We start from the raw sequence: 13,658 nt of genomic DNA, 5'->3' as shown, positions 1-13,658 counted from the left end.
ACTAATTACTATTCCTATCGTTACAACGCCGTTACAGTTACTAACAAGAAAATGCGGTCCGTTACTATTTTTCAACAAACAGACGGTTGAAGCTGTGGTTCAGTTTACCGCATTTTATATCAGTTGCACGGAAGTAGCTGTAAGTAATCTGAGCGCTACAGCTTTAAGTAGCTGCGCGCGCTCCCGCGGACGGTAATCATGATCACTGTCTAGCACAACACCTGGAGCTAAGGGGGCAAAACAATCACATGACTGCTGCTGTTTGACTGAGGAAGAATAAAGTAGTCGTGGTAAGCCAATCACATGACCACTTAAAGATGACAAAGCAACAAGATGATATATACCAGTTCATAAATTGTGTTGATAGGCCACTAAAACCAGAGTCATGATAAACAATAAATACGTGTGTTTTTTCCTGAATAGTTTCGTCACGTTTACTGTCTAAGGACAGCGCAGCGAGCACTCTCTGCTTATGAGCAAAACAAAAAAACAAAAAAAAACAAAACAAAAAACAGGGGCAGTTTTAGGAGTGACGGTGAGAGAGAGAGAGAGAGCAGAAAAAGAGAGAGAGTGAGTTTTGAAATGTGAGAGATTTGTGACGTTTAGCGTGTTTGGAGTGTGTAGTTAATGTGTTGTCTTGTGTAGTTAGTGTGTAGTGTTGTGGATAGTTTTGTGTTGTGTGTCAGAACAATAAGGCGACTGCTGTCTCCAGGTAGAAACAGGAGTGATACACCTGCTGCTGTCACACCTGCAGGTATCAGGCTGTGATGTTCTCCTTTATAGTGGACAGAAATCACTTTTTTGGAGTGGCACAAATAATTTGTGCGGCATCTTAGTGAATGCAGAACATCTGATTGTTCTGTAAATAGTTTGAAAGGGTTATTTAAAAAATCAAGGTAAAAGGTAAATGGATGCAAGTAACTTTGTTGTTTGCAAAACTTGTGCATAGGATTTTAAAATTGACAATTTATATTTGCATTTAAAGTAATGAAATATGATTCAGTGAACATGTTTGTGGTTGTTACAGTAAAAAAAAATACTTTTTCTACTCTGATTTTATGTTTTTTCCCTGATTTTAGATCAATTGTGTTAATACAGTATGTCAAAATGAAAACATAACTGTAAATTCAGACACCTGAGGTTGTGCTGAAAAGAATGATACCAAACAAGGCAAAGTAAATAGTTTTTAAAGGTGAAATGTAGAGGTCAAATCAAAAGTGGTTAAAATGGCCAATTATACCCTGGACCCCAGAGGGTTAAACGTTTTTTTTTAAACTAACGCAATAGTTACTTTTCAAGTAATTAATTACTTTTAGAATATTGTAATTCAGTTACTAACTCAGTTACTTTTTTGAAGAAGTAACTAGTAACTATAATTAATTACTTTTTCAAACTTGCCCAACACTGGTTGTTACTACGTTGTAAGCTATGTCTATTCAACCCATAAAGAACTGTTCTACAACCTCTAATTCTAAGCAGAGAGACAAAGAATTAATAATGTAAACATTCCTCAAGAGCTGGCCAGTTCTGAGACTGTGATGCACTCCAGGGCCTCCCCAGAGGCTGGGTTTCAGCCCCCAGCAGACTCTGGACCCCTGGAGGTTAAGAAGCCAGCTAAGGACTGCACCCGACTGTCGCTGCCTAAGCGGGGTCAGTGCTCCACGCAGCTGCAGTCTGCTCTGTGTTTGCCAGAGGCCCAGGCGCCTGCTGGTTCTACCTCTAGGGCAAAATGACTTAGTCACATTAATGTTACCTGCTTATGCATGTCTGAAGTCGGGCTTTATAATAAATAATAAAAGTCCCATGAGCACAGGACTTGGGTGAGAAATATTCAAGATTTTTAATAAATTTGAAAATGATAAAGCACAATATACACAGTACACACCCAAGGAAGAAGAAGAAGAGCTATATCTTCTGTTGGTGTACAGCAACAGCACCAGGACAAAACAGAGGAAATATATAAAAAAGAAAAAACGAAAAAAAACACAGAATTGCAGTACACCATTTTATTAAAACCTGTCCTAATAACTCCATTTACTGACCCATAGCCTTTTGTAATTTGGCGCCATCTAGTGGTTATATTATAAAAAAAAAGCAGCTAAGAAGGTTAAAGCTGAATAGTGATTTCTGCAAAAGACATTTTAACATGTACTTGTTAAAGCACAGTAGTGTGGGATATATAATGTTAAAGGTGGTTCCATGATATGCAGCAGTAACAGCGGCAGAGCACACAGCTGTATTTATTCAGTTTGATATTTTTAATTGTGCTTCTCCTGTGAAAAGGCCTGTTTTGTGAGAAGATTAGCCTGTTTGTGACTTCAGTGGCTACTAATCTGTCTCTACATTTTTTTCCATGTTTATATATATATAATTTTTGTTGAAAAACAGTAAAGCAGTCGCTTACTTTATAAGTGAAATAAAAAATAAGGGCTTTCAGGCCTTTGTTGGTACAAAACAAGTTTGTATATCTGAGCCAACAAAATACCACAACCGGGAGACTCTTTGTTAATCAAACAATGACAAACCTTTGCTGAGGTTTCGCTGCATGTTATTTAAATCTCTGTAATATTAGTGCATCTTTAGAATACAAACAAGACCTTGAACCATAGAGACAATATAACAAACCCCAACTGTTTAATGGTATACCTACTGAAAGGCATTCACAAAGTCTTCAAGTACTAATGTTACAAAACAAATAATAGAAGATGTAACTTCGTTTTGAAAGGGTAGTGAAAAGACTTGAATGATGAATACGGGATAATCCAGACAGGAGTGTTGGGAGGACTGCCTCATACAGCCGATCTGTGTCAAGTTTAATAAGGAGCCGAGCTACTCATTCTGCCAAAGCCTCTTTCTTCTATTTATTTATTTTTTTGAGGCATTTCCTCAAAGGGTACATTAATACCAAATCTACATTTTTACCATCAGTCTTAAGAAGAAGTGGGAATGTCTTTTGGTGCCAGTAAGTGACTATGAAGAAACTATACATCATTACTTTAGATCCCGTTTTAAATCCACAGTGAGACGTCTGTATAGACCCTCATTCATCCAGGTCATGTAGTGGTAGGATTTTGGAAACAAAGTGGCCAGACTTGACTGGATGTGATGATGTCTCACCAAGCCCTTTAGTACACAATGAGACTTGCGCATGACTACCCTGTTATTTTATGATGCTCTATTGTGAATATAATGTTGTATATTAACTGAGAGATCAGTACATGTATTTAATGCCTGAGTATCAGGCACATTGACACACTGTGTTTTATAGCCTGCTCCTCATTTGCTCAAAATGTATGCCCCTTCTAATTTATACAAATCAGACGCATCTGGTGTGATGAACTTTCACCACCATTGGTTTGAGATAAAGGAACTTGGGCAGACAGCCCACGTCTGTTCATCCAATCAGGCATAGCTCAGTATTGTACAGGTGTAACCGAGAACCTGTCAATCCTTAGTTGTCAGTTTCTATGAGCTCAGCCATCAAGAATCCAAAAATGGAAATAATTTGACCAAACGCCACTGTGGACGTGTAAATGTATTGATGGTTAATTTAGCTGATAAAGCCATTTTCAAATGCTAAGTTACCAAGTACAACATAAGTTCAAGGATAAATTCATTGACAATATGCACTGTGTTGGGTCTGTGTTTCCACCAGCCTCTGGTTTAGAGACTTATTCATCATGAAAGAAAACAAGTCAGCGATTGATCGATTACTTGCAAGGGAGGCCTCGTCTGTGTCCACCACGAAAATGACCCCAAATCCGGCCTCCTCCCGCTGCCTTTTATTGAGAAACAGTTCACACAAAACACATCACAGCAAAGCAACGCCCACATGGTTCTAAGACAAGGCATTGTATGTATATGTGTGAACTTCTGTATGTAAGTAAGAATGTGTGTGTGTGTGTGTGTGTGTGTGTATGTGTGTGTTACCTCCTGCTGGGCAGGAAGCTTACATGAAAAAGACCCTCACAAGGATGTGTCTGTAATAAAAGACTACAGCCCCCCACCTAGAACCTCGAGAATCTGGGGAGGGGGACAGTGGAATTCCTTTCATCAGAGTTAAACAGTAGAGATGGTAAGCATAAAAATGACATTTAACTATTCACTCTAACACACTGAAAACCAGTATTTTGCTTCATTCAATAGGCAGCTATTCAATAGGCTTGCAGGCAAGATCATGTTAGCCCAAGATCAAACAAAAATTCTTCCACAAATTGAGTTTTTGTAGAAAACCTCTAATATTAGTTATTGTGGACAAAGTGCTACCCACTTAGTACTACTAGCAAAATAAAATCTGAAGCTGAATCATTTTTTGGTTTGTTTTGGACTCTGTGCTGTGCTGGGTCATTTTGTGGACATGAGTGATTTGTGGATTCACACTTTGCTAATCTAATATTAGCAAACTGAAGCTGAACTGTAGGGGAGGTGGGCAGTGAGGCTCAACACTTTGAGATAAAAGTGTCACATTAAATTGCTGTGAGTGAAAGTTGAGGAAGGTCTTATAATATTTTGGTTACAAAATATTATGTTTGTTCACACATTTTAAATAAAAGTGTTTAAACTATTAAAGTTGTTATGTAGTGCACTTTATACTGAGCTCTGCGACCGAGCTGTCATGTACAAGTTTTGCTTGAATTCCCCTAGAAACCTCACAAACAGATGATGCTTTGTGTTACAGAAAGCAGCTACAGGAGGCCTTGTGCCGCTTCACCACAGACACCCTCACCTACATCCACACAGTGAGAGCATTCTGTGAGATGTTCTCTAAATGGATGATCTGGAGAGACACCGAGGTAGAAATGATGAGGGATATCAAAGATAGACTTGAAACACTTGACCTAAACATCAACCATGTTACTGAGTCAGAGGAAAAAGGTAAAGCCTTTGTGGAGTATATGAAGAGCAAGGTGACTGTGAATGTAGACAGCAAGCGTGTAGAGCTGGAGAATAAGCTGGTCAAAGTGTTGAAGGACACTGCAAGTGGCCTGGAGAGTCTCAGCAGCTTCCTGGATGCAGTGGAGAAGCTGGCAGTGACCTCGCTGCATGTGTTCAGGGAGAACCAGGTGTTACACCTTCCAGAAAGGATCAGTCCTGAGTATGTTCAGGCTGTCATCTTGGCTGCACGAGTGATCTGTCCTCTGCTGCTGGAGTTTAAAAGAGACGACAACGTCTTCTTCCTTCCCAAACTCCAGAATGTGGAAGTGCTGGCATATCAGCTGGACAGATACATACAGACCTCCAAGACAATCTGTGAGAAGTTGGACAAAAGGTAAACAAATAAATGATATACAAAATATTAAGGAATTTTGCACATTAAGTATCATCTATTGTATAAAATAAGTTGACCTGCGTTCTTCACAGCTGCTTCAGTGACTTTGGTCTGAAGATGGCTGTAGAAACTGTGGTTGATCTTGATGTGGATTTGTCTGAGGATGACGTACAGAGAATGCTTGATCACGTAAATCAGCTCGATGAGATCAGGTAAGTTTTTCTGTTCCCAAATATGTGTCAGTGCAGAACTTGTTTTTTCTTTTTTTTTCTTCATCTCAGGGCTCAGATACTGCTGGTGTCCTACAGGCCTGCATAAGATGTCCTTTGATTGTTGGTGCTGTGACGTAGACATTGCCGCTGCAGTGAGACCGGTTTCACTCCTAGTGCATCAGGGGTCTTGAACTCCAGGCCTCGAGGGCCGGTGTCCTGCAGGTTTTACATCTCACCCTGGGCCAACACACCTGAATCAAATGGTTAGACAATGTCCTGATTCGGATTTGAGAAGAGACATACGACTGAAGGTCCATAGTGCGTCAAAACAATGATTTTATTAAAACACATATATGTGGTGAAGATGAGCTCTGCAAAACATCAGCCTCGATCTCCCCAGAACAATAGGTGGGGTGTGATATTTATAACATATGATGACCAGTAACCTGCGTCACCGCAGATGCATGTTCCAGTAACTCCAGCCTGGACATATTCTAAAAAAGAACAGCTACTTCCTTTGTTCCTCCACCCGCCAGATGCTTCCTGTTATTCTACTCTCTGGGCTTAACAGAACTAAACTGTCACGTATGCAGGTAAACAACTTTTGGAGTCAGTTTCTAAATACTGTATATTCAGGCAGACTTATGTGTGTCTTGACCTCAGTGCATGACCTCACTCGACAAACAAAGACAATTTAGAAGTATACTTCCTGACTCCGTTTGAGTCATCTGTTACCAGGCAAACTTCAATGCAGCAGGCTGCTGAATGCACACACAGGCCTATACAACATGTATCATATGTGGTAAATTGTACTGTAAGCATGTGGACAATTCTTTCAATAGCTGTGGGTCACCTTAACTTTCTCCATTGATCGGCCAGACGTCACGCTGCCCGTAGCTTCAAACCATTAATTAACTTGACGTAGCTTCAACTCTTTAATTAGAAATATGTGTATAACATGATTACAGTTGCACCTGCAATGAAAGATTATTATGTGCTTATGCTAACACCTGAAATACAGACTTTAATGTAACATCAACAATTTCAATAAATGTGTCAATGAAATGATAATGATAAATCATAAGTGATACAACAGTAATAATAATGATTATGAATAGTAACAGTGAAATAATATTTCATCCCGACATTCACCACCAGGCCTCCGGAGAACTTCAAGACAAGTTGAGGAGATAATTTAGCCATTTAAATCAGCTGTGTTGGATAAAGGACACATCTAAAACCTGCAGGACACTGCCCCTCGAGGCCTGGAGTTCGAGACCCCTGATAAATATGCTTGGTCTGGACACTACACTATACAAAAAATGATGTAGCTTCTGGATCTTAAAAGTGAAGCTAGTGTAAATGTTCCTTAACCTCCTGGGACCTGGCATCCACATATGTGGAGATCACATTTTGGGTTGTCAAAATACAAAATTTTGCTCTACAAGGGCCTGATATCCACTTACGAGGACATTATACTGCCACTGCTCTATCAAAATTTAAAACGAATGTTCTCATATGTGGATCTCATTTCTCTCAGAAACAAAAATCAGGTAATTCTTTGTTTTTACATTCATCAGGTCCCAATCAGCCCAAATAGCAAAGAGAAATTAAAAATGCATGACTTGAAAGAGTTTGGGTCGTAGGAGGTTAAACCTCTAGTCTTGTTCATGGGCTGCAGGGAGGACTTATATCCCTGCAACCAAAAAAATGTTTTGCAGGACACATGACATGTTTTTGTTGGTCATGTAACCTTAAAAACTAAACCTAAATATTGTTAATATTGCAATAACATGGTGACATTTTAAAATGTGTCACCCCACTAATTCTTTTTAAATTTCTTCTCTCAGGATGAACGAGCAGTTCCGAATGGTGTTCTTGTTCCAGGAGGAACCGTGCCATGGGTTCATTAGTGAGTTTGACAAGCGACAGCCCACCATGCTGCAGTTTCTAAAGGAGCTGGAGGAGACAGCTGTTCAGTTAGACAAAATGAATAAGGGGGCAAAGATTTCCAGTGTGGCAGGCAGCTCCGTGGGGGCAGTTGGAGGTGTGCTGTCCATTGTTGGTTTGGCATTAATTCCTTTCACAGCAGGAGTTTCTCTAGCTTTGACAATGACTGGAGTCGGGCTGGGAATCACCAGTGGAGTCAACAGTCTTGTGACCACTGCAACAGAGGTTGGAGTAAATGCTACACAACGAAAGAAAGCCTCTGAAGTCTTCAAGAACTTTATGGAGGCTGTACAGAGTCTCCAGAGTTGTCTGGAGGAGGTTACCAGTCAAACCATCGCCAAACTGGACGCACTTGACATAAATATAGTTGTGGGAGTTGGCAAGATTGCCAAAAAAGCTGCTGCTATTGGAAAGGGTATTGATGCACTTGTTGATAGCGCTTCTGCTGTTAAGATGTTACAAACTGAAGAGCTGCTCACGAGTGCTGGGAAAGTTGTGGCTCAAGAAGGACAAGCCTTACGTAATGCACCCAGGGTTGCTTCAGATATCCCAGATATTGGTCAGGCAGCAGCCAAAGGGACCCTTGCACTCTCCAAGTCAGCAAGAGCAGGTCTCATTGCAGTTAATGCTCTCTTCCTCGGCATGGATATTTTCTTCATCTGTAAAGACAGCATCAGTCTGGCTAAAGGCAGCGAGACTGAAGTCTCACAATTTATCAGAGCCAGAGCTGCACTTTGGAGTTCAGAGATCGACTCATGGCAGAAGATGCATGACTCTCTGAATGAAGGTTTGCCAACATCAGAAAAAAAGAAGGCTGTTCTGGAGACTCCAATTTATCTGGAGATGGAGGTGAAGAAACAGAGTGAAGCAGAAAGGGTAGAACCATCTGCTGAATGATTAAAAAAACTGCAATGAAACAGTTGTAAATTTCTGAGCACTGAAGTGCTCGACTCATGCTAACTGAAACTATGATCAGATCATAGAGCCGTTTTATGTGGAAAATGTTTGAAAGCAATCGTCAGACTGTAGGTCTTTTCAGTAACAGCACGCAGCGAGGCATCCTCATGCTGTAATTACATTAATTGCCAATAAGCCAACTGAAAAAAAATGTATATTCTAGAGTTGTGATTACTGCAATATCAAGTATCAGAGAAAATATCTGTCAATGTCAAATTTGAATAATATATGTGATTTGTACATAATTCTGCTGAACATTTTATTTGCACAGTCAAATATAAAACAGTATTAATAACATTATTCAAGTATGCAATAAAATAAAAAAAATAATTACTTCCAGATATAGACTTTTTAATAATGTAATAGTTCTGTTATTACACAGTAATTACACAAAGTTCTGGTGCATAGATTTTAGAACAGATGAAATATTCTTGTACCAGTCTGACCAGTCTGCTGTGTGTGTACTGCACTGGTAATTTAACAGCAGCACTAATCACATGTAATGATCATAATGTAAATGTAATCTGTTTCTTTTTGTATAAATACTTGTATCCTTAAATTTTCCCTCTGTTGATATATAAAGTTTTAACTGATCCAATGAAATGTGTTAATATCCAGAATTGTTTTAGTGAATATGATTAAAAAGCTATGCCTGTGGTCGATGATAGGCAGCAGATACTAGATGAAAACTCTAAAACATAAAACAAAACAAAAAATAGATGTTGTAGTTTTTCTTGTTTAAGAATCAATATTTTACATAAAAATAGAATTTAAATTGTTGTCAGAACATTTAGTCAGACTCTCTGGTAATGTGATAAACATGGATACCTTTTCCAGTGGCCTCTTACACATTTGCAAGCTTCACTTATAAAACATGTGACAGCTGTAATTACAGTTTCAAAGGCAAATATATGACGATGATGATGAAATCTTCCAGATGAAGCAAAACAAAATTCCCACAACTGTGATGCTCTTAATTTTATTGCTACAGTATTTAACAAGGTCATTGTTGGTATATGTGCATATTGTCCTTAAAGTAAAACAAACAGACAAATAAACGTACAAGTAAAACCCACTTTTAGTCAGTAATTTGATGTGACAGTTGAAAATGTAAATTCCAACAACCAAAAACTCAGCAGTCATTGTTCTTGCTGAACGTGGTGCTGAGATAAAAGTACAAGGAAAAACAGAGTGAACAGAAAGTGAGTCAAAGAAAAAGAAATACAAAGACAGAGGTTATCAGAAGCAGATGTGGTTGTGGTGGGTGAAGAAACTGCTGCAAGATGCTGAAGCAACAATTTCAAGTAATGCAAGTATTGCAATATGTAACAACAACAAATGTTTCTCAGTTGAAAGCAAAGATTTCTTTTAAGATTTGAAATAAATTCATAAACTAATATATTTGCATGTATGCACGGTGCTGGTTGGATCCCAGCTGCTGTATCATCAGTAATGCAATAAGTTGCACTGTTCCTCCTCTTATGTTAGGTGTTTTACAGGATAATCAATGTTTCACGTAATTCAGTCAGTCATATGATAAAGGAACAGGAGCACAAAATGCAAACAGGGATTAGATGGTTTACAGTTGGCTGACATCATAGAAGTAGACACCTTTTTAAATCTGTTCTCACACCTAAAGCAACCTGTTACACTTTTGTTTGGTTTGCAAGCTTCAGATTAAAATCTTCCCACAGCTGTGATTACAGCCCGAGAGGCAGAGATCTGATATAGGCACATCCTGCTGAAGATAAAGTAAATTCAAACAATGGTGAAAGTAATTTTTTTTATCACATCGTGTTTAACATGACTATTACTGATATAACCTCACAGGTACACCTTGTTGTTACTACTTTGGACCCCTCTTGCCTTCAAAACTGCCTTAATTTTTGTAAAAAAGTAAAGAGGTTTTGTAAGCCACACATCACTTTAGTCAAGTACATGTACATTTAAACATGGTTTTAGCTGTCAAAGAGCAAAACAAAGAACTGAATAACAATAAAAATTCACAGATTTTATTACTTAACATATATATATGAAAAAATGAAAAAACATATTGCTTTATTATGTTATATATTTATATCTCCCCAGTGGAATCAACAGTGCTGTGACCACTGCAGCAGAGATTGGAGTTAAACGCACACAGAAAAGCAAAGTCAAAGATGTCCTCCCGAAGTTCATGGAAGATGTGCAAAGTATTCAGGATTGTCTGGGAGAGGTAATCAATCAACCAACTGCTGACAAAGAAGTGGGTTTTTATAAAGATATGTGCATTGGCTTTAAACAAGTTGGGTCAGTTGGACTGAGGATTCGATCACTGGTTAAAGATGCTTCAGATGTTAAATTGATAAAATACTAAAAACCTGATTACAGGTTGTGGTAAGATGGTGGCCCAGGAAAGTAAAGCCCCCAAGATGGCCTCAGAAATCCCAGAAGTGGGTCTGGCAGCATTCAAAGGGTCACTTGCTCTCTCAAAGACAGCCAGAGCAGCTCTCATTGCACTCAATGCTTTCTTTCTTGGATTAGATATCTTTTTCATCTGTAAAGACAGCATCAGTCTGGCTAAAGGCAGCAAAACTAAGATCTCACAATTCATCAGAGCAAAAGCTGCACTTTGGAGCTCAGAAATAGACTCATGGCAAAAGATCTGTAACTCTCTGAATGAAGGTCTGAAGACAGAAGACAAAAAGAAAGCTTTCCTAGAGATTCCATTTTATACAGCGATGAAGAGACAAGTACAGAAAAAAACAGTCTGTGTCTTTTGAGAACAAACAAAGGGACAGAGAACTGAAATTCCAAATTTTTTTTTATTTAATTATGGTGGTTCTAGGAGGCTTATTAGGGTTTGCTGCATGGGTCTGTGATGCATTTAGCAATTAGACATGAGAGTACTTAAGGTGAGGCCAAAGAGTATAAAAGTGTGCCACTTTGTCTTTGGTCTTAGTGGCTAGTGTGTGGACCTATGTGGAAATTCTGACTGATTTCTTGAGCTATACTCTCTTTCTTGGTCAGGACCAAAGTTTTGCTAACATCTTTCTTGTTGCTCTCAGAAATAGCAGCGTAGCAATATTAATTTAGACTTTGTAATAATTTGTTTTGTTTCTGATTCTGATTAAGCCAGACAAGTAGGCCACTGGGACAGTTTGGCAGTATCCTTTGCGTGTCTTTAGACTTGGACTAGTGTCCAAAACACTAGATCAGCAAAAACATCAGAATATACACTCTTTTCCTCATTAATGATGCCTAATGATGAAAAACTAGGGATTCTACACTTGCCATTTTATCCTTTTATAAAGAGTTAGATTTTTAGAGAAAAACAAATTAAACTTTCGTCTGATCAAAGTGAAACATAAATTTGAGTTATAGGGTAATCGATCAGTAAACAGACAGGACTGCATTAGATGGGAAAACTGAACCACAGTGTGCTCCACTGTTTTCTAAATGTATGCTATAGTGCAAACGTCATGCAGCAATATATTTTATTAATAATATTACGGAGATATAAATGATATAAATGTGACAATGAAAAGATGAATCATATCAGAATTTTTTCCCTTTTTCTTTTGTGAATTCTGTGATTAAGTTTAAAAACTGGAATCTGCTTTTCAAAGCTTTGGTCTTAACTGATTACAGGCTGTTTCCTAGCTGTGATTTTTGGTCATTAGTTTGTTTCTTTTTTTGAAATTGTATTTGCAATGTGTTTTATGCTTTACTATTTTCATTATATAGCAAGTAACATTAAGTAAAATTCAAATTATCTGTACGGTACGCGGATTCTAAATTTAATACAGATAAATCTTATAAATTTTGGAAAATTAGTTTTTTCATTAGATTAACGGAATTAAGACTGGACTTCGGTCTTCAGTACTGTTTGGAGGGCTGCGTGTGCCCCAAGACTCCTGGGTCCTCTGTCTGCCTCTGGCACCTGAGGAGCATTATTGAGTACAAACACAAACACTAATGCACATGTTTACCATATTTTTTTCATTTCTTTTTCAGGTATTGCTTGTTTTTTGTAGTAATCGTGAGCGAGATTAAAGAGATCAGCAATAAGGTCTCCATCCTCTCCAGTTGCTACAAATGCTTACATGCATCAATATCATCTTCAGAAATTATTTTAATTAAAATTCCACCTGGTCTCATCTCTGTGTTTCTGTAACATAAATAACGAGCCTACATTTTCCTCATGACACCAGCAATCAGCTCATCTTTCTACATCTATTCTTTCTTTGTTTTGTCTCTTTGTTCCTTCTGTTCTTATAGCTGCTTTTGTGTCTTTCTCCTTTCAGGAGTTTTGTTTTCACATTAACATTTTGGATGCTTAAATCTCTTTCTAGGAAATTTTGGTAGGCCTTGGGTTTGGTACGCCTTTTCAGTTATCTATAAATAATAATGATTATGCTAACCAGTACTGGACATGGAGATGGACAGGGGCATGCCCAGAGGGGAGCGTAAAATATGATTGGTTCCTACTTATGCCCTGCTCAAGGAATGCTTTTGGACTGGAGTACTGCTAAATGTGCAGTATCCAGTGCCCACTAGATGACAGCATAGATAGAATCATATTGAAATTTAATGAGAACATTTAGTTAGGTTATTTTACTGAACTACAGATTTAACGTACTTCAGTATTCTGCATCTACTTCTCTAAAATTTGGATGCAAATGTTATACTTTATACCCCATACACCATTTAATTTAAAGCTGTAGCTAGTAATTTATTATTTGCACATTTGAAAGTAAAAAACTCTAATAATTAATTATGATGTATATAAGTAGTATTTACATTAATGAATCCAATATTAAGGAGGATTATGGCTTTTACTCACCCGCTTCTTTCACCACTTTGCAAAACAGTGTTGTTCACATGTATAACACTATTTGTGGGAGTGTAAAAGGTCGCATATGAGCTCAGAAATCATGACCAGTGTTTGACATACCGGTTTCGTTCTCTTGATGTTAAATAGTGTTATTCTTCACCCCCCCCCCTCCCCCACACACACCCCGGAAAAAAACCCCGCAGGATGTGGCAGGATGGGTTAGTTTTGATTATGCATGTACATCCGTCCCCAGATAGCAAGGAAACATTGAAACACTGTTGAGTCAATATCAGATCTCCCCCGTACTTTGAGGTGGTGTGTTCGAGTTCATTTGGAAGGGAAATGTGGATAAAAAAAAAGAAAAAGAAAAAGAAATCTGATAAATACTTGGCTGAAAATTGGGACATTTTCAGGAAAACACGGTGTACAATAAACACTGTATCATAAAATTCTT

The 13,658-nt window shown here is 38.2% G+C and overlaps 1 protein-coding gene across 1 annotated transcript; it reads left to right on the top strand.

Annotated features, from left to right (window-relative positions):
• The first annotated feature begins 4,635 nt into the window (after positions 1 to 4,635).
• LOC309704672 (uncharacterized protein) lies at positions 4,636 to 8,635 on the top strand. The gene is made up of 3 exons (XM_082530012.1): positions 4,636 to 5,269; positions 5,362 to 5,481; positions 7,332 to 8,635. Exons 1-3 carry the CDS (start codon positions 4,758 to 4,760, stop codon positions 8,326 to 8,328), a joined length of 1,629 nt encoding a protein of 542 aa, XP_082386138.1. The 5' UTR covers positions 4,636 to 4,757; the 3' UTR covers positions 8,329 to 8,635.
• The last annotated feature ends 5,023 nt before the right edge of the window (positions 8,636 to 13,658 follow it).

This window comes from Aulonocara stuartgranti (genome assembly GCF_965226115.1).
Source record: "Aulonocara stuartgranti genome assembly, chromosome: 4".
Taxonomy (NCBI): Eukaryota; Metazoa; Chordata; class Actinopteri; order Cichliformes; family Cichlidae; genus Aulonocara; species Aulonocara stuartgranti.
The sequence above is the reverse complement of the archived record's forward strand: the minus strand, read 5'-3'. Positions and strand labels throughout refer to the sequence as shown.

Excerpts from the sequence above, each read along its gene's own strand:
- LOC309704672 (XM_082530012.1), top strand. The coding sequence starts at position 4,758 with ATGTTCTCTAAATGGATGATCTGGAGAGACACCGAGGTAGAAATGATG. Across the intron at positions 5,270-5,361 it reads TGTGAGAAGTTGGACAAAAG|CTGCTTCAGTGACTTTGGTC; the intron begins GTAAACAAATAA and ends CGTTCTTCACAG. Across the intron at positions 5,482-7,331 it reads AATCAGCTCGATGAGATCAG|GATGAACGAGCAGTTCCGAA; the intron begins GTAAGTTTTTCT and ends TTCTTCTCTCAG.